This window comes from Mustela putorius, unplaced genomic scaffold, assembly GCF_011764305.1.
Source record: "Mustela putorius furo isolate JIRA1106 unplaced genomic scaffold, ASM1176430v1.1 tig00000228_pilon_pilon_pilon, whole genome shotgun sequence".
Taxonomy (NCBI): Eukaryota; Metazoa; Chordata; class Mammalia; order Carnivora; family Mustelidae; genus Mustela; species Mustela putorius.
Window position 1 is genome coordinate 21,803,263 of NW_025421322.1, and position 26,887 is coordinate 21,830,149.

At 43.3% G+C, this 26,887-nt stretch overlaps 1 protein-coding gene across 7 annotated transcripts in view; it reads right to left on the reverse strand.

The window, feature by feature from the left end:
- ENPP2 (ectonucleotide pyrophosphatase/phosphodiesterase 2) overlaps window positions 1-26,887 on the reverse strand; it is a 106,844-nt gene that overhangs the window by 78,957 nt on the left and 1,000 nt on the right. The window contains exon 1 of one of the 7 annotated variants that reach the window (XM_004743490.3): window positions 157-383. The exons of the other annotated variants lie outside the window; for them this stretch is intronic. Within the exon in view, the coding sequence (XP_004743547.1) occupies window positions 157-189 (33 nt within the window). The 5' untranslated portion in view covers window positions 190-383. Of the gene's footprint in view, window positions 1-156; window positions 384-26,887 lie in introns of those variants that run through there. 7 annotated transcript variants of the gene reach the window in all.

Sequence of the window (26,887 nt, forward strand, 5' to 3'; positions counted from 1 at the left end):
ACCGGAAGGACTTCAACATCACCACCCTACCCTATGCCTTCCGAAATGCACCACAAAGCGCCGTCTTCAGTTTTAAAACAAAAAGAAAAAAAATCCCAAATCAGGAACCAGTTCTCCCCTCCAGTCCTTCCCCAGCGATGCCGTAATCTCTCCTACCTGATAGGGCTGGCCCGGGCTTCTCCTGGCCATGGCCGAGGGTTCTTGGAAAGCCTTCTGCAGTGCGCTGTTCTCTTTTGCCTACACTGAATGCACTGCTTTTTGGGGCTCTGAGTCCAGTCTATTAACTACAAGTAATCCCACCTGGGAGGTTGACAGCCGCCTCTGATTTGCCCGGAGCTAGATTTCATCACGATTGGTTCACAAATGGCAGCTCTGAGCCCGAGAGGCTGGAAACATCCCTCTCCTTCTCCCCACCCCCTTATCAGTCCCGCCCCTAACACACACACACACACTTTCATGTGGTTTCCTCTGGTAACATGAGGGTTTCTTATGTTGCTGTGGTTAATAACAGTGCATGTTCATTTTCCTTCCCTCACAAAAACATGGTTTTTAAAAAAGAAACCAAATGTATTTGATCCGATCAAAATGAAACAGAGCTGCAAAAGGGTTTCCACCAGCTTTAAGCTTTTAAGGTTTACAATGTCATTATTCAATGTAGTCAACCTCACGGCTGTATTTAAACACACACACACACACACACACACAGACACACACACACACACACACACACACACGGAAAGTTTTATAATTTATGAACCTAACAACTTTCCCTGTCTTTCCCATTTATTTATTTTTCTCTGGCAGTTTAAATGACCCTGTCCCTACTGCCACATGCTCGGCTACTCCCGACTACTCAAATATTTCTCACGATAAAATCTCCCAAGATTGTAACTAAACACCAGAGATAGCATTATTTTTCCTCGTGGTATTGTTAGCGTTTAAAGAAGTAACTTTTATCAAAATGCTGGGAATGCCAGCTAAGCAGCAGAGAGTCCTTCTGCTCTGTGAGGAAGGACAAAATAACTTCAGCCTGTCTCTTCTTCCTGAAAAAATACTGTCAGCTTGGTTTATATTTGGAGGGGGAGGGGAGAGAAGGGGAGGACGAAGGGGAAGGGGCGCTGGATGGGGAAGCTTTATTAGTAATTGAATTTAGGAAGGAAATCCCAATGACAGCAAGAAGTTAGCTTTAAAAATTGTTTCCCTGATTATTCCCCAGTTGTGCTGTCCTCTAGCCGCCGCCGCCCCCCCCAATGCTGTCCTCTAAGGCCGTTGTCAATGTTAAAATGTTAAGTTTCTTTAGGAAGCATTTGGCAACCAGAAGGCTTCTGAAAGAAATCAAGGTCTCTAAATCTGAAAGTTATTTAAATATTGTCTGCTTTTAGGATTCAGAGGAGGGAAGAAGGCTTGCCTTCAGTTTCCCTTGCGCCCGGGGGGGCGGGGCGGGGGGACCATCAATCTCGGCTGAGGGCATGTGTGTACATTAACAAATACAGCACTTAGCATGCAACAGATTGTGAACCGGGCAGTAGCTCTGCTCAAATCAAACACGAGAGCACAAAAGCAAGACCTTGTTTACAGCGGGTTGCACAGTCGGCCTGGGTTTCATTATATATTCTAGAATTCAGTAACAGCTAATTGAGAAAAGGAAAACACACTGCCAAACTTCAAGTTGCCTTTTTAGAATCCGTTCAGCTTTGTACTCTCACAGAGAGGGCAGGCTTGTGGATTTTTCTCCAGAAGTCCCTTGCTTTATTTTCGGTGCCATACTGAAATGATTTGGAGTCGGGTATTGAGCAAGGCTTAGGAACGATGTTCGACCCCTGTAAGAGTCCTCTACTCCTCAGGTTCGAGTTCAAGGTGCAGCCTTGCTTTTTACAGCAGAAAATGATACACCGAAAAGGAAAAGCTCAAGGCAAACCTGGGATTGCCTCGTATTGTATGCCAATGGTGTTCTGAATGTTCCCCTAAAACCCTGCTTCCCCTTCTCTCCAACCTCTCTGGCCCTTGCCAACAACTTCAGATTCTGTCTGACATTTGATTATAGAAACCCAGCTTGAGGATAATGAAGCCTCCTCTTGAGGGGGGAAAAAAAGACTCAGAAGCTGAGCATCGTCCATTAATTTTTTTTTTTGACATACAGTGAAGCTGTGCAGAGAAAAAAGCCTTAAGTGTAATAGTCGATCCATAATTGGCTTCTGTACAGCACTTGTTACCAATTATCTAAGAGGACTGAGCTCAGGCATTATTTCCATCAACCGTTCTGTCAAGGAGTTTTGTCTTCAGGTCATTGTGCACACGGAACCCATTAAAACACACATATTCACATGTGCATGTGTGCATGCGCACGCGCGCGCGCACACACACACACACACACACACACACCCCATCTAACCATACAGAGTTAAACAGAATTTTATTACAAGACATCATGATGAATTACCTCTCGGGGGATGACCGAAGTCCCCACCTCAGGCTACAAATACAATTACAATCGACTACAATCGACTACAAAATACAATTACCTTTCATTATCAAAAACAGAAAACCAAAAAAATCTGGAAAAGCATACCGTAGGTCTAGAAACTCAACCAAGTGACTGCAATGTGGTCCCAAACCTTCTGTTAACACAACCCAATCAAGAAAGTCTACCTAATCTGGTAGTTTTCAGATTCTGGAATAACGCCCCCCGGGGCTGGGTCAGTAAACAAGGAAGTGTAAAAGAAAGACTCAAATTAACTTCCAGAATGGTTTATCAATCCAGCCATATGTCAGAGAACACTGCCCCCTGGCAGAAAAAAAAAAAACAAAACCCAGAACTATAACAAATCTTGCTACAGACTCAGGCCTTAGTAATCACTCTGTGGTTCTCGAGCTTTATTGGGCATTAGAATCAGGCCAGGATTTGTGGCCTGCTCCCCAAGATTTGGAGTCACCCCTATGGGTGTAGGGGGCAAGGCAAAGAAATGAGGATTCTAGAGGTCAGACAAGAACTTTGCAGTAGGTTTTTCTGACACAAGGGATGTCAGAAACACATTGAGAGCCCAGAGCATTGTAATAAATTATTCTGCGTTAATAGGTTTATGTCCTGTGTGTTGAATTGCTTGGTCTCCTTCCTAATGTAATTTTCATACATGATGAAAAGCATTCATTCCCTATTAAGTGGACATAAAAGTCGAGAGTTCTTCATGACACACCATGGCTGTTCCTCCATGGGAATCATCTCCAAACTGTAAGCAGCAGAACAGAATTTTATTTACTTTGCTGGTGGCACAAAGCCGCAGTGTGTGTGTTGCCTGATCGCGATACAGTAGTTGCATTTATACTAACTAACGCACAGTCTATCTTTCATGAAATGGTTCTGTGAATCCTTGTTCCAGAGCCCTGATGAAGGTAAGAGGGCTTGAGGTTCGTAGTGAGATTCGAAAGATACATAATTGAAGGTTGTCATTCTAACCTCCTGCGGTAATTACGGAATGTTCATGAACTGATTCAGCCTTTATCGACATCCACTTTCTCGTGATGCAGAATTAACTGCATCATGGCATCTTGACTGCAGCTTGACCCTATTCCTGGAATTCCCTTAGAGGTCGGTGTTGGGCAGTTACTAACCACCTGATTTTTCAGCGGTATCTCTTGGCATAAATACAGAACATATGCTCAGAAAGTACGAAAAGAGCAGCCACGTGTCTTCTCCCTATTTTAATTTAAAACTCTCTGAGCTGAGTCTTGCTTTTAAATTCTGCTGTGGTTGCCGGCTGTTAGAAAATTCAGGAGAAAAACAGGATAGCAGTCTTTGCGAAAGGGGTTTACCAATCTAAATTGAGCAAAAAATTATGGTGGCTAATGGAGGAGCGAGCGCGCACAATTGCTCCCACAAGTCGGGACAGCAGATGTGTACAAAGCAGACACCACTTAAGATTCTAAACCACTGATGCAAGGTTTTATGGGTAATCTATGGCCCCAGGGGGTTCTTCAGTGGAGAAATAATATACATCTATTCAAATGCGAAAAGGACTTATGTTATTAGTTATTACACCATTGAAAGCTGAAATCAACACTGGCACATCTTTCAATGACCACAATTTATATAGTAAATCTCTCTGCATGATACTTATTTCCAATGGAATCTAAGCATATGCCCCCCCCCTCCACTGCACACACACCAGAACAATCTCTTTCCTCTAAGAATCTTCATTCATTGCACAAATATTCATTAGTTTCCACGGCATGCCAAGCACTGTTCTGAGCACTAGGGGTATATGGGGAGCTGAACCAAGCATTGCCCCCTGAGCCCCCTAAAATCAATCAAACAGACACAGAAATAAAAGCAAAGTTGCACCTGGCTACCTGTAGAAATGCAGAGGTAAATTTGGCTATGAGAGCATACAATTTTGCATTGATCTAGTTAGGAGGCTCATGGAAGACTTTGTGGGGTATCAGTGGGGTGGAGATGTGCAGGGTAAGTGGGACCAATGAGGTAAGAGAGGAGAAGATACTAGACAGAGCATACAGCATGAGCAAAGCTTCTGTATAGGGTGGAGGGCCAGCGCACCCATGATACGGAAAGACAGCTGGTCGACTAGAGCTGCAAAACACAAGTGAGGGTAGCGCGCAAGGACCAAGGGGTTAGCAGGGGCCAGCTCGGTGGGGCTTCATCTGTCATGTGGGGTGTTATTGCCTGGCCCTACGAGCAATGGAAAACCATAGAAGGGCTTATGAAGGTGATTTACCCAGATTTGAAGGACAAATCTCTGTACAATGTAGACAGGAAGTGGAGGGAGTCAAGGGCAGATCCCATCAATCAGGTGGGAGTGACAGAGCTAGTGACAACTGGCACCAAGCCAGGTCGTAGCAATGGGGACGGAGAACACTGGGAGAATTAGGGAAAGACCCGTCAATGAACTGGGTTCAAGGAACAAGGCGCAGGAAGGTGTGAAGTGTGACTCCCGAGCGAATTAAGCTGGAATTGGATGGTGATGACCAGGTACACAGAGCGCTCAGGAAAGTCACTCCTTCGGTGCTAACTGGATTAGAAAACAGACGTGGAGATACGCACCCGCTTGCTAACACTCCAGAATTAGTTCAAATGAAGGGATATGGCTAATAGCTTTAACACCTTTGTCCCTAATTGTAAAAAATCACCTAAGGCAGTTGCATTCAAGTTACCTTGGACTTGAAATACTGAAGATACACGCATTCATGGCTGAGATTCAAAAGGAACTGCTGCCAGGAACACTCCAGTCCGTTGCTAGCTCTAGCTCATAATACAAACACTTTAAAACGTAGAAGTCAGTTTGTCTACTTGTTCTCAGCTACTCTCAAAGCCGCATGCTCAATTTCCAGGTACGTGGAGGAAGGACGTAACAGGTGGGCGAAATGGCTCCCCTGCGTGTGCAGGAGCTCGAGCGAGGTTCTGTGGGCGTGTCGGCTCTGTACGGAGCGCTGTGGAACACGCTGCACGTATGGCCGCGTGTGCAACTGCAGAAAAGACGTCCACCCCCGAGCTAAAGGCTCATCCTTTGCCTTCCCATCTCTCACCCCAGCAGGCTGCAAAGCTGCTGCCCGTTCCACTTGCAGATGAAGAAATGGAAGATCCAAAATTAAGGGACATCTCCAAGACAGATCTAGAACCCGGGTCACCTAAGCCAGCTTCATTCCCTCTCCCACCCTCGCATGACTTCCCTCTGTTACACCACATGAGGGCCTCGACTCTACACATGCAGAATGCAGCTGCCCAGGCAAGGGGCTCACCTCCCAAGTTCACTCCTTCTCATGAAAACCTCCTGCAATCCCTCCGTCGCTTGTTCCTTATCATCAGACACCAAGTCTATGGGTTCTAGATATTGATTCCAGCTATTACCATCCTTTCTCAGAGCTGGCTGAGCGTTACTAATATCTAAATGGTCTTCCCATGTGAATATTTTAGATGCTCCCCTCATCTTCATTCTTTGGGACACACATGGGCAGTTTGTCTCATGCAAATGGTTCTACCTGTTTGCATCTTCTGTCCCCTCCAAACACCCTTTCTTTGAGACCTCTCTTTTTTTATATATAAGATTTATTTATTTGTTTGAAAAAGAGAGCATGAGCAGGAGGAGCAGAGGGAGAAGGAGAGAATCTCAAGCGGGCTCCATGCTGAGTGCAAAGCCGCAGGTAGCTTTTGACCCTGAGATCACCACGTGAGCTGAAGCCTAGAGTCTGCCGCTTAACCCACTGTACCAACCAGGTGACCCAAGTTGTGGTCATTAATCAAGCCTCTTTTAATTCATTCCCATTTAGTGCCCAGAGAAGCTGGCATAAAATGCAGATCTGCTGATTTTCCTCCCAATCTCAAAATCTGCAGCAGTTCTCCAAGTGCGATCCCTGGGCCAGCAGAGCCGGGGTCACCTGGAAAGGTGCAAATCCTTAGGTCCTACCTCACGTCTACCTAATCAGAAATTCAGGGGGTTGCAGTGGGTAGAGCCACCACTCTGTGTTAACAGCCCCCCCGCCATGTGTTTCTGCTGCAAGTTTGAGAACCACTGACCTAAAGCATAAAATCCAAAGTCCTTGGCAAGGCAAATAGGATTCTAAATCCAAAATTAAGTTCCCCGGAGTCAGATCCCAGCTCTACTACTGTTTAACTGTGAGACCTTACATTACCTTTGGCGAACTGCTTCTCCACCCTAAGACTCTGTTTTCTCATCTGTATCCAGCTCATAGGATTCCTAAGAGAATTACCTGGAATAATCTGGGCAAATTGCCTAGCTCAATGCCCAGCACAGAAGAATGTTTAGTAAATGTTAAGTTTGTTTAACTAGAGAAAGATTTGCTGTTCCTCGATTAAGGTATGCCCTCTCGCACATCCATTCTTTAATATAGATTGTTGCTTTGGTCTAGAATGCCCTTCTCCACCAAATCTCCCTGGCAAACTCCAACATATTCATGAAAATTCAGGTCAGGGGTCATTCCTCTGCAAAACCCTCCGTGATTTTGCCTCTCCTATACAGACCAATGGACTCTTCAGCTCTGCTCCCTTATTGCTGATAAATCCCTTTTGAGGCCTCTCTGTCCCTTGGGATCTCTTTGAACTCAGGGACCAGTCATCCTTGTACTCCACAGCGCTTTGCATCTTTCCTGGGATATAACAGGCAGACAATAAACGTTTGTTGAAGGAAGTACTTGGTGTCAAGAACTTTGAATTGGAACTTCAAATGAACTTCAACCAAACTTCAACCCTTGCTCTCTTACTAACTGATAAAGTTCTAGAACCTAGGTGAGGTTCGGTGGGCTGAGGTCCGGAGCCGATAACCAAGAAAGAATTCTTGAGACATCTTTGGTGCAAAATGATGGTTTATTAAAACACGGGGACAGGACCCGTGGGCAGGAAGAGCTGCTACCCTGGGTTGTGAGGGATGGCAGGTTATGTACCCTGCGGTTGGGGGGAGGTGAAGGAAAAGGGGGGTTTCTACGGAGCTTTCATATGCTAAAGAGGGCTTTCATATGCTAAAGGTGCCAGGATGTCCCAGGCCTGCCGGAGGCCTTGCCCTTGCCGCTGGATCAATGTTGTCTTTAGACCAGCCATTAACATTAAGATAGTTGGGAGACTTTTTGGTGGGGTGTCACAATCCTGCTATCAATCATCTTTGTTAGTGAGATTTAGGACATTTCTAAGCCAAGGGAGACTCCTGTCTAGCCGGATTGTGAGCTCTGCAAGTTAACTATTTGCTTATTGTTCATGGCAGTCAGGGCTGCCTGAGGGATGCTACACATATGACAGAGGGGAAGCGGATGGGGGGTGGGGGTACAAGGCTCCAGCTTTTGCTTTGTCTTCAGCCAGCCTCGTGCTCCCTCATCACTAACTACTACCTGGGTCACTTCAAGCCCATGTTTCTGCATCGATAAAGCAGAACTCTTGGGTGAATGTAGTCCTTTGTAACATTTTTAAGCATAAAAACCTTATTTTCAAATAAAATCTCAAAATGAATAGTAACATCTAAATTGGGAGCTGCTCCGCGTTAAGTGGGGGGAGCCAGGATCCTGTCCCACCAGCCGCCTCCCCGTCTCCAAGTTCGAGCTAATTTCCACACAACTCCTCATGCCATTTTTCAGCTCTGAAGTCCTCCTCTTTCCATAGTGCTCACCCAAATCTCAGTCGACTCATAGACTTTCCCAAGGCTATGGGTTATTAACAAAAATAACGTGAGTTCTTACAACACGGAGCTGATGTGAAGACGAACTGGTAAGAATGCATATTAAGCAAGTATGTTTGAAACACTGCTTGAAACATAGAAAATGTACAAATATTAGCTATTATTGCATATAGGAGGCTAACGAGTACATCTGTTATCATATTCTCAGCAGTCAGCAAAGATCTGAGCACGTAATAGGTGCTTAGTTGTGACACAGGTTCTAGGAAAATTCCTTTACTTTTCGAGAGACGATATGGAGCTTAAAGTTGGAAATGTTACAAACCAGCCTTGTCACATTCTCTCTGACCTCAAGAGAAAATGAGCGGCTTTTATTTGGCAGAAGGTGGGGTGAACCTGGGGACAGCCTTGAAGGCATGAGTTTGAATTACAATAACAAAGAGCCTCCACTCGATTGGAAAGCCCCAAGAATTTGAGCTTCAACTCAAGAAATTTGTTTGAACACAAACCTCAAAGGAAGTTTATGCTTGCTACTGGAATGGTATCATCACATGCTTAGCAGCACAATGGTACCCTCTTGGAGAGGAAGCAAAACTGCTCTTTCTGTGATTTCCCCTGCAAGCAAACAAGAGCTAGTAACATCCAACCAACTCGGACCAGAAGGGAATTTCCTCCGCCTGAGAAAAGATTTCTGTGAAAACCTACAGCCAACATCATACTTAATGCTGAAAGACTGAATGCTTTCCCTCCAAGACCCAGAACAAGACGAGGATATCTTTTCTCACCACTTCTAGTCAACACTGCACTTCTAGCCAGAGCAATTAGGCAAGAAAACAAACAAAGGGCATTCCACTTGGAAAGGAACAAATACAGCTATCTCTATTCACAAGACAACATGAACTTGTATGTAGAAATCTTAATGAATCTATTTTTAAAACTCTTCAAATAGCTAAATTCTGAAAAGTTGCATGATACAAGCTAAATACTTTGAAAAATCACTTGTGTTTCTGTACACTAGCAATGGACAATCTAAAATAAAGTTAAGAAGACAATTGCACTCATAGCAGGATCAGAAGGTATAAACTACTATGAATCAATTTAACAGAAGAAGTATTAGATTTGTAAACTGAAAACTAGAGAATGTCACTGTAATACATTGTGGAAGACCTAAATAAATGGGAAGACATCCATGTTCATAGATTGGATGACATTATTGTCAAGATAGCAAGAACATGAAAAAGGTGGTCCACAGCATGGGAGAAAATATTTGCAAATCATACATCTACTAAGGGGCTAATACCCAGAATATACAAAGAACTCTTGCAACTCAGCAGTTAAAAAAAACACATAACCCACATTTTTTAATGGACTGGAATAGACATTTCTAGAAAGAAGACATATAAATGGACAATGAGTACAAGAAAAGATGTTCAACAACATTAGTCATTAGGGAAATACAAGTTAAAACAACCATAAAATACTACTTCACACCAACTAGGGTGGCTAAAATTAAAAACATGCAATAACAAGTGTTGGAAAGGATGTGACAATAATTGGAACCCTAATATATTATTGATAGGATTGTAAAATAGTGTAGCCACTTTGGAAAACAGTTTGGTAGTTCCTCAAAATGTTAAACATGGAGTGCCCATATGACCCAGCAATTCCACTCCTAGGTATACACTAGAGAAATGAAAACATATGCTCATATAAAACCTTGTAGACAAATGTTCATAGCAGAATTATCAATTCATGAATGGATAACTAAACTTAAGTATATCAATACAATTAAATGTTATTCAGCAATAGAAGGGAATGAAGTCCCAAAACACATTATAATATGAATGAACTTGGAAAGAAAATCAGGCACAAAAAAACTAAACACAAAGGCCACATATTGTATTGTTTCATTTATATAAAACATCCAGAATAGACAAGCCCATAAAGAAAGAAAGTAGATTAGTGGTTGTCCAGTGATGTCGGAATGACTGTTTTGTTTGGGGGTGATGAAAACATTCTAAAATTACACAGTGATGATGTTTGCATATCTCCATGAAAGTAATAAAAACCACTGAAATGTACAGTTCAAAAGGATTGGTTTGAATGGTTTATGAATTATATCTCAAAAAATGCTGCTTAAAAAAAGAGAGAGAGAGACAGAGAGAGCTAGTGAGATTATCCCTGCAGTGAAGCAAATTCCAAAGCATCTGGACCCACAGGAAAGGAACATTAACCCTGACCTTCAGCTCTCAGGTCAGTGCCTTCCAAGCTGTGTACAGAGTCACCTCAGTTACCCTCCAAACCTTTCAATTAACAGGGACAAGCATTTGAGTCGTGGTGTGGACCTATTTAAACCAGCCCCTGTGTGTGATGAAACCCTTCACATTCCTAAAAATAGGAGGATCTCTTTCGGACTACTTCAGTCTCGGTCATAATACTTTAATCAAGTTCCCTGTTTCCTTTTTACTTTAAAATAAAATGAAAACCCAGTTCTCGCCTACAGATCTCAAGGGGCTTGGATCTTAATGGCAACACACTGTAATCAGAGTTTGTGGGACAGCTGTGGGAATTCAAGAACAATGTCTTGGAACAACATGGACGGCCCTTGAGGACGTTATGCTCACTGAAATAAGTCAGACAGAAAAGACAAACACGGAATGAACTCACTTAATGGCTGGACTCTAAAAAAAGCTCATACACCCAGAGGCGGGGGACAAGGAGTAGGCAAAATGGGTGAAGGGGGTCAAAAAGTACAAACTTCTAGATACAAAACACATAAGTCATAGGGATATAATACACAGCATAGTGACAATAATAATACTGTATCGCATATCTGAAAGTCAACAAAAAGGTAGACCTTAAAAGTTCTCGTCTCAACCAAAAGAATTCTCTAGCTATGTTTGCTGACAGATATTAACTAAACTTATTGGGGTGATCATTTTGCAATGCATACCAATAGAGAATCATTCTGTTGGACACCTGAAACTATATAATGTTATATGTCAAGGCATTTTTTTAATTTAAAAATTAATTAAATTTTTAACTTTAACAATTAAAAAAAAAAAAAAAAAGCCCTATGAGAAGAACCAAGGCCCGCTCACTCTTTCTACTTTGTGATCAGGAAAACCAGAAGTCTACTCATAGGCAAGATCACAGAGTTAACATACCTTTGACTGGGAGAGATCATGGCAGCTCAGACAAGGTGGAGGGAAAGGGGAAAGCAAGTATGTATGCATGATACCACCCCTGGCATGGACCAGACGCTCCTTAAGTGATAGCTAGTAATTTCCTAGGTCTGCTCTTTGCCAGACAACATACTAGAGACATTTATATACATATGTATTGCCTTCTGTAACCTTCTTTAAAACTTTCACGGTATTGGTATTGTTAGTATATGAGAAAACAAGCTCAAGTATATCAGGAGACCTGCCCGAGTTCAAGTATCAGTTAAATGGGGGACTCCTCTGTTCTCCATGATTTCCTAATGAGGATTACAAAACTGGGAAAATCTAGAAGGGATGGGAACATTAACTATTTGCTGGGAGAAACATGAGTTTATTCAAAGTAGAGAATCTGATGAATGTTTGATAAGTCTTAATACTTGATAATGTCTCCGGATTCAGAACATATCAGAAGCCACAGATTAAATTCTATTCTAGGCTGACTTAGTTCTCACCCCCCCCCCAAAAAAAATTGGTTGGAAGTGAGGAAGTGACTGACCATAACTGTGGGCATCAAAACCATGTCATTTCAAGGTTCCCAGGAGATTAGAGAAAAGGCCCATCATTGTCAGACAATTGCCCTCAACTTTGAGAATCCAGAGTTTTACAAATTCATATAACATTGATTCAAGGCAGATTTCACAAGCACTCACTACAACATAAGCTAACGGTTATCGCGAGTGTACGCTATGCCAGGGCTATGGGGATATTGACATAAAAAACATGTTTTGACTGGGAGATGTGGAAGTCAACAGGTTGTTAAGCACACTCTGGTGAGTTCTGTCACAGAGGTATGCAACGGGTATGTTAGGGGGACACTGAGAACTGGCTCATTCCATCTCTGTTCCACTCCACTCCCAGGGAGCCCTCTCGTCTTGCAGATTTTTTGTTGGAGGCATTATAGATGCAATTTACATATTCTGCCAATTATACTCCTGAGATTGTCTTTCTGCACAGGATATCTGAATGGCAGAATGGGACACAATCCATCTTCCTGCCCTTTTGGCTTTTCCTCCGATAACAATTTTTGTAAAAGAGAGCTGGGAGTTTTTGTTACCTGCAGGTTCTGTGGAAGGCGATGCTTGACCACAGCTCTCAATGACCTCATTATACCTTGGGTTCCTTTCAAAGGCAATTACTCCCCAATCCAGGAGAGAGAAGTTCAGCTGAGCCTGGCACAGCCTGGACTCCCATCTGGATTGGGTTTACTTTGGAGGTCGTTTCAGTACTTGAGAAAGGCTTTAGTAGGATGATGAGGAGTCCATGTTACCCAATCCCCTCATTAATTCACTCATTCATTAGCTTATTTAAACTTTTATTGAGCCCTTAATATGCATCAGGCATTAAGGACACAAAAGGAACAGGACAAAGCCTCTTCCCCAAGATCCCACACTCTAGCGGGAGAAGAAATGTATCATAATGCCAGATAGTTGATAAGTGATAAGGAAAACAAAGCTGAGCAGAGAACAAAAAGGAAAGGGGGCAGCTATTTTCAATTGGATGGTAATGAGGCCTCTCTGCAGAGAGGACATCTGAACAAAAATCTAGATAAAGTGAGGGAAGAACCATTTGATGGACTTAAGTAAGAGATAAAGCAATCCGCTCTGGGTAGATCTAAAATATAGGCATAAAATGAGCTGACCTTATACCTCTTCTCCTAGCCTTACAGGTCTCTTATAATACTCTGTAAACAGAGGGCCACTGCAAAGTTGAAATACAATGACCTCAGCTTTCCAATAGAGCATTATGCAAGAGAATGCAGACGTTCTGAACTTTACAGCATCCCACTAAACTTCAGGGGCTCTAATGAGAGATGTTATACAACTTGGTAATTTCTAAAATACTGGGCTGTCAGGCTTGGTTAAGGTCATAACTCAGATGTTCACTAGCTGTGTGGCCTGAGTTAGGATACCTCACTAGACCTCTGCTTCCAAATATGTAAAATGGGAGTGATACCAACCCCTCCCTCACAGAGTTGTTGGGGGGATTAAGTTAAAAGGTCCTTGTGACATTAATTGTTAATTATAATAGCTACCATCTATTGAGCACTTAGAATATGCCAGACATGGCTCAGAGATTCTCTCAACAGTCTTGCAAAGTACATATTGATTTCTCTTTTTGACAGAGGCTCATAGAAGTTGAAGGGATTTGCCCAAGTTCATGCAAATTCACTCAAACTCAGGTCTGTGTAACCAGAGTCTAGCTTCTAAGAACTTCTATTAACCTTCTAGTTAATATAGAACATAGTCTACTGTGCTTTGATATATTGAGTTTATTACTTTAAAAAAAAAAAAAGTCATCCAACCTCACATGTAGAGGGCAGTTGAGGGGGTTTTCTCTTGGTATCTTTAAGAGTTCAGATACAGGGGCGCCTGGGTGGCTCAGTCAGTTAACCATTGGACTCTTGATTTCAGCTCAGGTCATATCTCAGGGTCGTGGGATTGAGCTCTGCATCTGGCTCTGTGCTCAGTGGGGAGTCTGCTTGAGATTTCCTCTCTTCTTCTGCCCCTTCCCTGCCACTCTTTCTCTCTATCTCTCTCTAAAATAAATAAGTCTTTTTTTTTTTTTTTTTAAGTTCAGATACAGAACAGACTCTGTAAAGAACAGTTTCTCATTTTGGCACCAACTGCTGGTTGGAACGATTCTACCGATGCTCTCGGTCCCCTGACCGAGGCAGCTGGTTTTGCATGCCTTCAAGGTTTGGAGTTGGCGGAGCTCCGTCACAGCTATGTAGCCGAAGGCCTCAGGTCACAGAGCACTTTGCAAAAGATGCCGTTTTCTCCTTTTCCCAGTGTGCTCTCCCTTTCGGCTGCTGCTTCCCCTTCTTCCTGAGAATTGACCAAAATGCTCTAACTCTTATTTTTGCAGTTAATCTCATGTGACCTTACTATTGACAATGACCCAGTTGTTTTACCCAATGACAACACCGTTGATGAGATGCCAGCGCTAAGGCCAAAGATCGCCGCCTGACGGAGCTGGGAGCAAACTCTGTGTATTGGTTCCTCTCACTGCACACAACACATTCTAATCATAATAATGGCCCCGAGCGCAGTCACCCCTACCGGGAGCAAACCATGGGCCAAACATTTAACATAGGGGTCAGCACGCTCTCGCTCGTTCATCCATTTAGGCAGCAAATACTCTTTTAGGCAGAAAAGGCACCAGCAATTAAGAAAAGAACCCGAAAGCCTGCTTGAGGAGCTTATATTTTGTTGGACGGAAAAGACATAAAATATACAAATATGTCAATTAGTGTTAAGAGCTCTGAGTAAAGGATAAAACAGGATGGTGGGAATGATGCGAGACCACAGCCAGCCCTGGAACCACACAAATAAAGCCATTCAGATTATCTGATTTTACAGATGAAGAGTTTGAGTAATTTGCCAAAAGTCATCCAAAAGTCATCCTTGTTAAAACAAGAATCTGCCAAAAATAAAAAAATTAAAAAAAAACAAGAATCTGCCATATTCTGATAATGACAATAATAGATATAACAATGATTATAATAATTAACCACCCGCGAAGGTACTATATAATGACCTTATATGATCGCATAACCTTCTATCATCGAATCCTATTTTACGAGTGGTGGGGAAAGGATTTACACCTCGTCTGAATGGCTCAAAGTCCCTGATCTCTCCACCGCACCTTGCCCTCTCTGTTGTGTTCGTTCTGTCCAAAATTCTCCCTGAACCAAAAGAGTCTTGAGGACGGGGACTGCATCTCCACCACCTCCTGAAAGTTTGCCAGGATTGAGCTGAAGCTCCTGCCTCTGGACCGGCCGCATTCCCCAGACAGATAGAGAGATGGCTGCCCACGCAACCTCGCTTGGCAGCGGGTCCCCGTGTGTAATTAGCACGGCGGGCAATGCTACCCTTGAATCCCAGAGTGCCGGGGGACATTCAGAGCTCACGGTGCAGCGGCAGCTGGCTAGACGCAGCCTAACGTCTTGGAAACACCTGCATTCCCAGGCGGACTTGTGTCCTGCATTGCCTCGCTTGCCTCTTTATTAGACTGGTGTTTGTTTAGGAATGAAAGGAATACACAAGTGGGAGGCACATGGCCTGCATTTTAATGAGGGCCCATCCTATGGACTCAAGGACGCATTGTGAAGAACTCGAACGGTATGCCGACTGGCAGCATCACGTCAGCTCCAGCCTGACAAGGCTTTCCTCAGCACCCGAGGTCGTGGTGATCACAGCTGTGATTTGCGCTTCCACGCGCTGTGTGGCCCACCCCTCATCGATGACCACACGGGGTGAATGAATGATTTCCTTCATGCAGTTCAAGCTGCTTCATGGCAGTCCAACACAGCCAAATGGAAACATTCTGAGAGCAAGTATGATTCTTCTTTTGGTTATAATTTAGGGAAAAGTAGAGAGTTCTTAGAGTCAGGCATGAATCTAGGTTCAATGTTCAGCCCTGCCCCTTTCTGTGAAATGGCGGCAGGGTTGGCTGGGGCCTTCTCCTTCTGTCCTTCCCCAGCCTGGTCCCCGAGGCTGGAGTTCTCTAAGGCTCAACCTTAGAAAATATGGCCACTTTCTTGTCCCTGTCCCCACACACCCAAGACAGGCTGGGGAAACCCCAGACCCATGTTGCTGATGTCCACACACACGTACGCCTCTTCACTGGAACAAGGCCTCCAGGAGCCTCAGCCGTGTCTTCAGTTACTTCAAATTGACTAGCCAAAGTGTTTGTACACAGCATCAAAAACTTTTCCAGGCTTTTCAAGCCTGCCGGAGACTCCCATCCTTCTCAGGGAACAACTTCATCTGCTCATCTCCTCAACAGATCAAGGCTATTCTAAGACGCTCAATACATCCTACTTACAAATTTTATTCCTAGGGATTCCACACAGAAAATTTGCTTTGGAGGGTGAGAATACTGGTAAAAACTGTTTTTTTTTTTAAATTTTCCTTGTTTTTGCCTAAGGATCAAATTATAGATTGAGGTGTTTCTTAGGAAAATTGCTTGTCTTGTGTTATTTAGGAAGGTCATTCCCTGGCAGGCTGACTACATTTTTAGTCAGTTTAGAGCCACTGGGAGTGGATGGTAAGACTATAAATAATCGGGGGTAATAGTAATAAGGGGTTTAGGATCCAGCGAACTCGGGATGAACATCCTGTAACATCTCACAACACGCCTTCCCAAGGCAAACATGGCCAGCCAAGAACATGCTCAGACCAAAGACGTCTGTGCCAGTGAAGTTGGAAGAGCATCCTTCCTAACTGTTATCCAGCCCGCAGGGGTAGCTATGCTAGGCAAACTTCCTGGTTGAGGTGTTCTGTCCACCAACCATGGCAAATGTTCCCAACTTTCCCAAACTCTTCTTTAACCCTGAGTTTGAAATAATAGTCATTGGAACTAAAAATAACATGTTGTGTGGATTACATGCACTCTGCTAATTTCTTCTTAGACATCATCTCATTGAATCTGGGTAACAATCACACCTATAGGTACTATTATCATCTGTAAATTACGAGGGCAGAAGCAGATGTACAGAGAATGAAGGGGCATAAACAGAGCCTGAGTGCTTGAACCACTACCCATCCCGTCTTCCTGGTCTCAGAGATGGATGGCCTTTAATTGTTATCAAATCATAACTCATATTCTGCATGGTTACGCCCACTTAAGACAGGTACAATCTAAAATCAGCCTTCACATCAGCTGTAGAAAGAGCGGAAGTTTTGGAATTCAGCAGACCTTTGTTTGAATTCGAAGAGCTGTGAGAAGCCTCCATCGCTTCACGTCGAAGGCACTCCTAAGAGCTGAGAGACATTGCTGAATTATTGAACCCCTAGAGGCCTTCATTTTTTCTCATTCTAAAAATGAGAATATCAGTAAGTCCTTCAAAGGGTGGTTTTGAGCAGGTGCGGGCAATCTTTGTCTATAAAGGGCCAGATCATAATATCTTCAGTCTTGCAGGCCACGCAGTGATCCTTCTCATAACTACCCAACTTGCTCTTACAGCGTGAAAGCACACACAGACTCTCCAGAAACAAAGGGGTTTGGCTGTGTCCCAAGAAAATTTTATTTACCAAAGAGGCAGCAACCAGATTTGGCCTATGGGCTATAATTTGCCAGCCTCTGATTTTGAAGATTACAAGAGATAATGTATGTGCTCTGCGTGATCCCTAACATACAACAACTCATCAAAAAAGATAGTATAATTATGGTTTCAGCATGAGATGACCAGTGCTTTCAACTTGGGTCAAAAAAAATTCCAACCTCAAAATCAAGTAAATTTAACATTGTTAGGAACTTCTGAAGCCTTACTTGGGTAAATGGATAACTTTCATAGACTTTTTTGAAATGTTGAAAAATTACCAACACTCTATCCCTAACATCACTTTATAAGTAGGGCTGCTGGAGACCATCATCTTTTAGTATTTGCAATATTGAGGACACGTTCACAGTAAAAAGGCATTCATTGATTATTTAAAATTGAAGTTTAACCAGAGAATCTTGGGTTTTTCTGTTGTTATTGTGGCCTGTTTTGGTTTGCTTGTTTTTCCTAAATCTGACAAACTTACCTATAGACCTCTATGATTCCACAATTTGGAAGACACTGGTCTTGTCCCATAACAAGAATAACCCAACACAAGCAACATTTTGTTCCTTCAGGGAGGAAAAGAATTACATTCTTATGGAATTATCCCCAAGGTTCAAAACTAATAAGTCCCCTGGGTAGAAGCCACTGAAACACTATGAGACAACCAGTGCTCTGCGCTCACGGGTGCCAAGAACAAGCTTAGGTCACCCAAGGAAAAAGTGCAATAATCTTGCATTTGTTCCTGCTGATTAAAGTCAAGCAGCTTCTGGAAACTGTGAGGCACCCTTCACGACACTCTGTTGAATTAATATCTGAGCGGTATTAATGATGGAAAACCCCAATTATATCCAACATGTCCAAATTTTGCAACTGGATTTGTCAGCAATCAAACTGTGCACTGAGAAAGCCCGGTTTGTCAGTAAACAAAGCTTCTGAGTGGAGAAGAAATATTCTGCACGCATAAACACAGGCGCCTCAAGTCCTGATAAATATTTGATAATGAAGACGTGGGAGAAGTAGGTGCCTTTAGGCATCAGATATCTTCCAACAAGTAGGATTATAAAATCTTTCTCAGGGGATTTAGAAATAAAAAAGAGGGAGGGAGAGAGAGAAATATGACTCAGCATGCCACAACCCATGTCTTTTCAAACTTTAAGACAAAAGATGGTATTTGACATGCCCATGAAGGTGAAAGTAACAAAGTATTTAGTATCAAAAGTTCTATGTTTGAGTTTCAGCTCTACCACATCTAACCTGCGTAATCTTGAATCTCTCTGAACCTCCAATTCCTATTCCTAAAACAGAGATATAAGAATTATCATCTCTCATGCTTTGGTCGGGGTCAAAGAAGATTGTGAATATGGAAATGCTTTGCTAACTAAGAAAAGCAAAACATTGTCATCTACCATTCCTGCAAATAACAGCAGAATCTCAGAAATAAATAAATAAATAACAGTGACTGAAGAGCAAAATAATAATAATGAGTGTTACTAGTTGAAACCATGCCAAGGAATTAAGCGCTCATGAAATCTGTACTAATTTAAGCTTGTATTAAGCCATAACAAAAGTATCACATACCAAATGGCTTGAGTAACGGAAACTTATTAACTCCCAGTGCTGGAGGCTGGAAGTCCAAAATCAAGGTGTGGGCGGGGTGGGTTCCTTCTAAGGGCTGTGAGGGAGGGATCTGTTCCAGGACTCTCTTCTTGGCTTTATAGATGGCCATATTCTCCCTGTGTTTCTTCCTTCCTCTTGTCTCTATGTGTATCTCTGTATCAAATTTCCCCTTTATGTAAGGACACCAGTCCTATTGAATTAGGATTCACCCTGTTGATCTCACTTTACTTTGATTACCTCTGTGAAGACCCTGTGATGGTTAGTCTTATGTGATAATTAGATTGGGCTAAGGGATGACCCAATACTTGGTAAAAAATATTTCTGGGTATGTCTATGAGAATGTTTTTGGAAGAGATTAGCATTTGGGTCGAATCGAATAAAGATGACCCTCACCAATGCATCACCCAATCCACTGAGGTCCTGAATAGGATAAAAAGGTGGAGGAAGGGCACATTTGCCCTTTTTGCTTAAGCGGGGACATCCATCTTCTTCTTCTGCCCTCATACATCTATGCCCCTGATGGACTTAGACTGGGACTTATACCATCAGCCTCCCATTCTTTGTACTCAAACTAAATTACACCACCAGTTTTCCTGATTCTCCAGCTTGCAAACAACAGATCTTGGGACTTTTGGCCTCCATAATCATGTGAGCCATTTCTCACCTCCAAATAAGGTCAAATTCTTAGGTACTCAAGGGTTAGGATTTCACATGGGAGGTAAAGGAAAGGCACAATTCAACCCATGAAAACATCTTTCATTTATTTTGTTAAGAAGTAGCAAACCGATTCACAGTGTTTCCTAATCAAGGCCTGCTTCTCAGATGAACACACTTCACTCTACAGTGGAGACCTACCTGTTTGCTGAGTGTCTAAGATGATAAATTATTTACTTCAGAATAAGGATCTAAAGCCATGGCCATATACCTTCCCCAGACAACAAAATATTAGGTAGTGTCCTTCGTTTTAGAGAATTATCTTTATCCTGTAACATACTTGTTATCATTTTTCCTTATATTTAGCATAAAAATAAAAATTTGTCACACTGATACTCACAGAGATGTTGAAGTTTTTAGATTTCAAACTCAGTTCTTTAAAAAATGTATTTATTGGTTATCTCTCACTTCTGCATCAAGCTTACTAACTGTTACCACATCTCCAAATCAGAAGCTCTCATTAAATCTTTCTAAAACGCTCGGGACGCCTGGGTGGCTCAGTTGGTTGGACGACTGCCTTCGGCTCAGGTCATGATCCTGGATTCCTGGGATCGAGTCCCGCATCGGGCTCCCAGCTCCATGGGGAGTCTGCTTCTCTCTCTGACCTTCTCCTCGCTCATGCTCTCTCTCACTGTCTCTCTCTCAAATAGATAAATAAAATATTTAAAAAAAATCTTTCTAAAACGTTAGTAAATATATAATCACATAAAAATTTTAAAATCTTGGGATGCCAGGGTGGCTCAGTTGGTTAAGCCGCTGCCTTCAGTTCAGGTCATGATCCCAGGGTTCTGGGGATCGAGTCCCACATCAGGCTTGTGGCTTAGCAGGGAACCTGCTTCTCTCTCTGCCTCTACTTGCCATTCTGCCTGCCTGTGCTCTCTCTCTCTCTCTTCTCTCTCTCTCTCTCTCTGACAAATAAATAAATAAATAAAATCTTTAAAATAAATAAATAAATAAATTTACATGTCTTATATATTATATATCTATATAGCATGGAATAGGAATGAAGTTTTTTAAAGTAAAATCAGGGGAGCCTGGGTAGTTACATCGGTTGAGTGCTTGACTCTTGATATGGGCACAGCTCATGATCTCAAGGTCATGATCTCAGTTTTATGAGATCAAGTCCCATGTCAGGGGGCCACTGTGGGGAGTCTGCTGGAGATTCTCTCTCTCCTTCTCCCTCTGCCCCTCCCCCTGTACTTGTGCTTTCTCTGTCTCTATCTCTAAAATAAGTATGTAAATCTTTATAAAAATTTTTTAAAATTAAACTTTTAAAAAAAAAATCTTACTTTCTTAGCAACTCAGTATCCTTATTTTAGTCATAAACCATCTTGTCATTAGAGAAATTATAAACATCCCATATAGAATAGATATGTGGGTGCATGGGGACCTGTCTTGGGGATAATTATAACATCATTTGTGCTATCAAAAAAGTAGAAATAGCCTGATGTCCACCAAGAGGAGTTTGTCAAACAAGTTATGAGACAGCAGAATGGAACACAATGCACTCATTAAAAATCATGTTTTTGAAAAATACATACTGTCTTGGGATAATACTCTTGGTATATTATTAAGTGAAAAACAGGCTACAGAATGATTCGCAGGATTTTAAGACTAAATGTGCATAAAATCATAGGCGGGTGTTTACCCATGTGTTCATATGCTTATCTCCAGGTACTGAGACTGTAGACAATTTTTTTTTCTTCTGGATAATTTCCTTATTTAGCTTTTTCCTACAAAATGCATGTTTCCCTTATAAAATGAAAATAGGACTTTTTTAACAAGTGGAAATTTCCTTCTGAAAGGTTCTTGCCTTAGACCTAACACCGTTCATACCCCAGGGTTACTGAATGTTTCATAGATGTCAGTACTGGACTTTTAGGGGATAACAGAAGGAGCCCAGGTACGTATAAAAATAATTAGGTACTCAACACTATAATTCAGCCTAGGATGCTAAAGGAGGCCTTGATGAAGGACTCAGCATTTGATTTAGGTCAAGCCTTGATGAAAAAAGTATCTTCTCAATGAGGTAAAGAGGTTGGGCAGAGGAGGGGTGTTCCTGACATAGGAAAGGGCAAAAGTAAACAAACACACAGCAAAATGCCGAGTCTCCTCGGAGAGTAACAAATAGTTCAGTATGCTTCGTTTCTAGGGTTTCTAACAGGATGCCAGGGGACTAGGCAGGAATATTAAAGCAGGGGGATGAATGGTCAGAAAATTCATTGTTCCAGCTAAGACCCTTGGACAGTGAATGTGGGAATTCTCAAGAGCTACCAGGAGACAGCAGGCCAGCACTAGGACTGCTCAAGGAAACCAGGACCTATGGGTGCCGCGCAAAGGCCCGGATCACCCCGGCCCTTAAATGCCGGGCTGAGATAGTGGAACTTCACACACAGAACCCTGGAATCTCGGAGTTGGAAAGAAATGTCAGCGCCCACCCAGCCCGGCCTCCTCTTGACAATACAGTTGACAAGAATAGTTACCTACTGTTTTTGTTCAAATACCTGTGACAAAAATGCTCGTTGCCTTGGAAGAGGTCTGTTAGAAAATTCCTCCTTGTATGGAGCTAAAATGTATCTCCCTGTATCTCCCACCCATTTGGCCCAGCTCTGCCATCTCAGAGACACCAGCACAACACTAATCGCCCTTCCACATGAGAGTGAAAGATGGAAAGACATCAGACCCCTCTAAGTCTTCCCTTGGGCAGGCAGAGGTCCTGGGCCACCTTCTTACAGCACTCCCGCAGGTGGTCACTCTGCTTAATGTCTCCTTGAGAGCTTCTGAATCGGTCCACTCTTGTCCTCTTCTCTCTGCCATGAGGTTGGGGCCATCATCCTCTCTAGTTTATGGTATCACAACACCCCCCCTCCTCAACCATCCCTCCAGCCCATTGTCCATTCTGCGGCCTGAATGATCTTTCCGAAACTTAAAACTGATCGAGACTGCGCCTTGCTTACAGTGTTAATGATTCTCTTAACGAATCCCTCCCAGGGATCAAGTACAGCTGCGCTACATGATGGCCCAGCCCCTCCCACCCCGCTATCTCTCTCTCTCACCCCCTCATCTCTCTGTCCCCCTGTCTTAGTTCAGCCTACTGAAGGCACCGTCTCCTATGTTTGGAATCTCTTCTCTCCATCACTTGCACCTTGAGAACGCCGACTCACCCTAAACATCACTTCCTCTAAAAAGTCTACCCTGGTCCCACAAAGTCTGAACTAAATATCCCTTGTTAGGTGGTTCCACAGGGACCTAAGTTTCCCCTATTATCACACTGGATTTGAATCAGCTGCTTATTCTTCTAGTACCTTTGCTATATTCTGAACTCCATGAAAGCAAGTCTATATTTTTTAGCACCATTGGCATCTGGCACAATGATTGGTGCATAATAAATGCTTTAAAAATGCTAATGGATTAATATGTATCAACCAGAACTAGAAACAATAGTTCTGATATGGTCTGCACAATACAAAGGAGAATGACTGTCACCCTCCATGTTCTATATTCTATACTTTTTAAAATAAAACCTAACATTATTTTAGGGCACCTGGGTGGCTCAGTGGGTTAGGCTGCTGCCTTTGGCTCAGGTCATGATCTCAGGGTCCTGGGATCGAGTCCTGCATCGGGTTCTCTGCTCAGCAGGGAGCCTGCTTCCCCCCCCCCACCTCTCTCTGTCTGCCTCTCTGTCTACTTGTGATCTCTGTCAAATAAATAAATAAATAAATATTTAAAAAAAAAAAAAACAACAAAACCTAACATTATTTTAGAGGCTACATCTCACTATTGATTCTGTTGTCAAATTCCTAAACCTTAATTGCACGAAGCCATGACTTTTATCTTAAACTTTCCCTCTCTGTCACTTCCTGCCCCTTGCCTCTCTGCCCCTCCTTTCTTCCCCTCTCATTCTCCCTCTTCCTCTTCCTCGCTCTACTTCTCACTCCCCCACCCCTCTTCCTCTCACACAGATACACCCAATCCTTTGCAATTGACTTTTAGGACTCATGCACAATACATTTTATATCTATTTCTGCGTACATCTCCACAATGTAAAAAGCCAAAATAGACTATAACTGATTATTAGTTTTTGGACTCCTAATCCTGATGCCTTTTTCTAAGCAAATGTGATCAATGTATTATGCCTTTATGGATGTCAGTGATATTGAATAAAAGAGGGGTAAGGACAGAGCCCAGAGCATACCAGCAAAGACATCCACCTGTTAATCCAGTAGCCTTTAACAAACACACTCAACCAGGTCGTCATTTAGCCCACATGCCTCCTTCTAATCCAGAAGAAGAGGTAAGATCTGGGCCCTTCCTGAAATCAAGGTTTTGAACTGACTGGTGATCATTAGGTATAGCCATATTCCAGGTGCTTTATTTTAGTAAAAATTTCCAAAATCTATTATCCCTCCTTAATACAAAATACAACCATGATCCAGAGAGAAAGTCACACAACTGGTGAGTGCCAGCACAGGAATGTGAGCCCAGGTCCTGTGACTCAGGTTCAACACCACACATTATACTGGGATCCTCTCAAAAGAGAAAATATGTTTAATTGGATGTATTCTAATCACCACCTGCCCTCCCAAATATCTGTCCAATGAATTAACCCTTTGAGTAGAGATGCTTTCTTTTTTTCAACCCTTGACTAGAGATTCTTAACCTGAGGTTCATGTCAACTCAAAGGAATCTGAGAGTGTGGACTTGCACGAACTTTCTTAGAGTTACAGAAAGTGGCCTGTGCTGCATCTTGTCATTTTTGCTAAGAAGAGTTGGGTCCATCCAGATCTTGAAAGTACCACAGCTCTAACAAAAACAACTTGCAGTTTCAGTAATTCTTTATAGAACCCATTCATCATTCACCTCTGTCTAGAGGTTCAGCCGCACATATTTCTCTCTTTGGAAAACCAAAGCTGCATTTTCTGCTCTCTAGTCTCTCCAAACTTCTACCACACTCGAGCCACACTTAACTCATCTGCTGGTCCCTCCCAAGGCGTTGCAGACTGGTATCAGAAGATACCAGCTAGCATCTTTGGAAGCAGCTTAACAGAAGGCTCTCCTAGAAGCCCGCCCATCTTGGCCTTCAGGACCCTCTTGCCATGCCAGGTTCCAGCTGAAAAGGATTCCTTCGCCTTCACAAAGCCAAAGCAAACCTGCAAAAGGGTTTTCCTGCAGCTCTTCCCGGCCTTGAACAAGGTTAGGATAGACGCAGGGAGTTATCAGAGAAACTCAGAAGTTGAGATGTGGATTGGAGAGTGAGCCAGGAGACTTGAGGAATTATCTCAAATACCTAGAAAGTCTAAACCCTTCCTTTGTTAAAAAGGTGAAGACCATGCCTTTTCCTGATAATCACAGTTGACCTTCGCTCTTCATCCTCCACCATACTGTATTTGTAGATTGTATCTCTCTCATCCTATTCAAGGCCTGAACAAGAACTGCGCCAGAATTCAAACAAATTCACTCAGCATCCCAGTCGAGTCCAGGTTATCGGCTCCAAGGACACTAAGGCAAAAAGTGCTGATCCCCGCCCTTGAGGAGTTCCCAGGCAGGTAGGAAACAGACAGATAAAGAGATATGTGAAAGAGGACCCGGTAAATGCACTGACAGAAGGACTAGAGTAAGATCTGGAAGAATATGGGAGGGCCATCTCACCCATTCTGGAGGATGGGGAGCAGATGGTCTGGGTAGTTTCCAAGAGAAAGTTGCTCTCAGCTGATTCTTCAAGGAAAACTATAGACACAGACCCAAGAGAAGGGCAAGGAGGAAAGTCATGTTTCCTAAATAGTTTAGTATGTCTCAATTTGCAAGCAACGTGCATGAAATGTGGACAGGAAGTAAAGGATAAGAGATGAGATTGTGGGGCAGGGTAAAAGGCAAGGCCTGGAAACACCTGTGCACACAGACTCAACAGGAAAAAAAGAGGAACCTACTGAAGACTGCAAAAAAGGATGATGATATTTACATTTTAGCAAGATCATTGGACGTAGTGTGGTGGGTAAGATAGGATACGCAGGACGGGCTCCGGAGCGGGCAACTGTGACCCAGATGGAATCGGGGAGGTACTGACTTCAACTAAGACAAGGCCCAGTAAGATGGAGACACAGGGACGGATGTGAATTGTATGATGAGGGTAGAAGAGAGCCTTGGTACCGTAGGGACTCGGAGACTGATCGGGTTGAATGAAACAGAGGTGGTCCCTCAGGATGAGATTGGGAGCCCCCACTTGGACCCTGGGCAGGCCCTGAGTAGGGGCGAATGGAAGAGGAGGAACAAGCCCAGAAGGAGGAGGGAGAAGACAAACTCAGTTTAGAACACCTTGATCTGAAAACCCACACACCGAGTACACCCCGCCCCCCACAAAGTGAAGATGTTCCTTATAAAAGATTGCTACTTAGGAGAAAGATCAGACTAAGCCATAGGTTTGTGTTCCCAAGGTTTGCAGCCTTGGGAACCAATGAGATTTCCCAAGGGAGGAAAAGGGAAGAGAATGAAGAATTCTAGGGGTGCACCAGCACTGCTGAAGGGGAGACTTTTTGAGGTCTTCAGGTTTCGCTGGGAAAGTCAGAGGGGATCCAGGACAGAGTCACGAGATAGAGAGGGGGGGGGGGGGAGGACGACCAACGGTTCAAAACCACGCAGAGAAGCCCAGAGAAAGCTGAACTTGCTCTAGGGCTCACAGAGGTCTTGGGTGGCCCTGCCCAAGCTTTGCCCCTTCAAAGCCATCACAGAGGCCAGCCAGCTGACAGGGTGCAAAGCCGTCACTGAGCGGGGAGGGAGTGGAGACAGCCGGTGTCACCCACTCTCAAGAAGTTTGGTGTGGAAGGTGGAGGGCAAAATGGAGATGGCGAGGAGCAGAAGTTCCAGTAACATCTAAGGGACTGAAGAGTGGAGAACCTCCTCCCCTCTGTGGCACTGGCGATAAACACACCAACAAACACCACCGCCGCTTCCCTCTCCGTCCTGCTGAGCTCCTGCTGAGCGCGAGAAAGGCTTTTGTTTTCATTCCCTTTATCAGGGAGAAATGGTTCTGGGCTTAACCTGTTAAAATGAAACCAGAGCGTGGCAGGGCAGCAAAGACAACCCTTTGACCCAGCGCTTGCGCCCGCACACCGGCTGTGCCCACCTGCTCTGTCTGCCCTGGGAGATGGCCAAGTCCG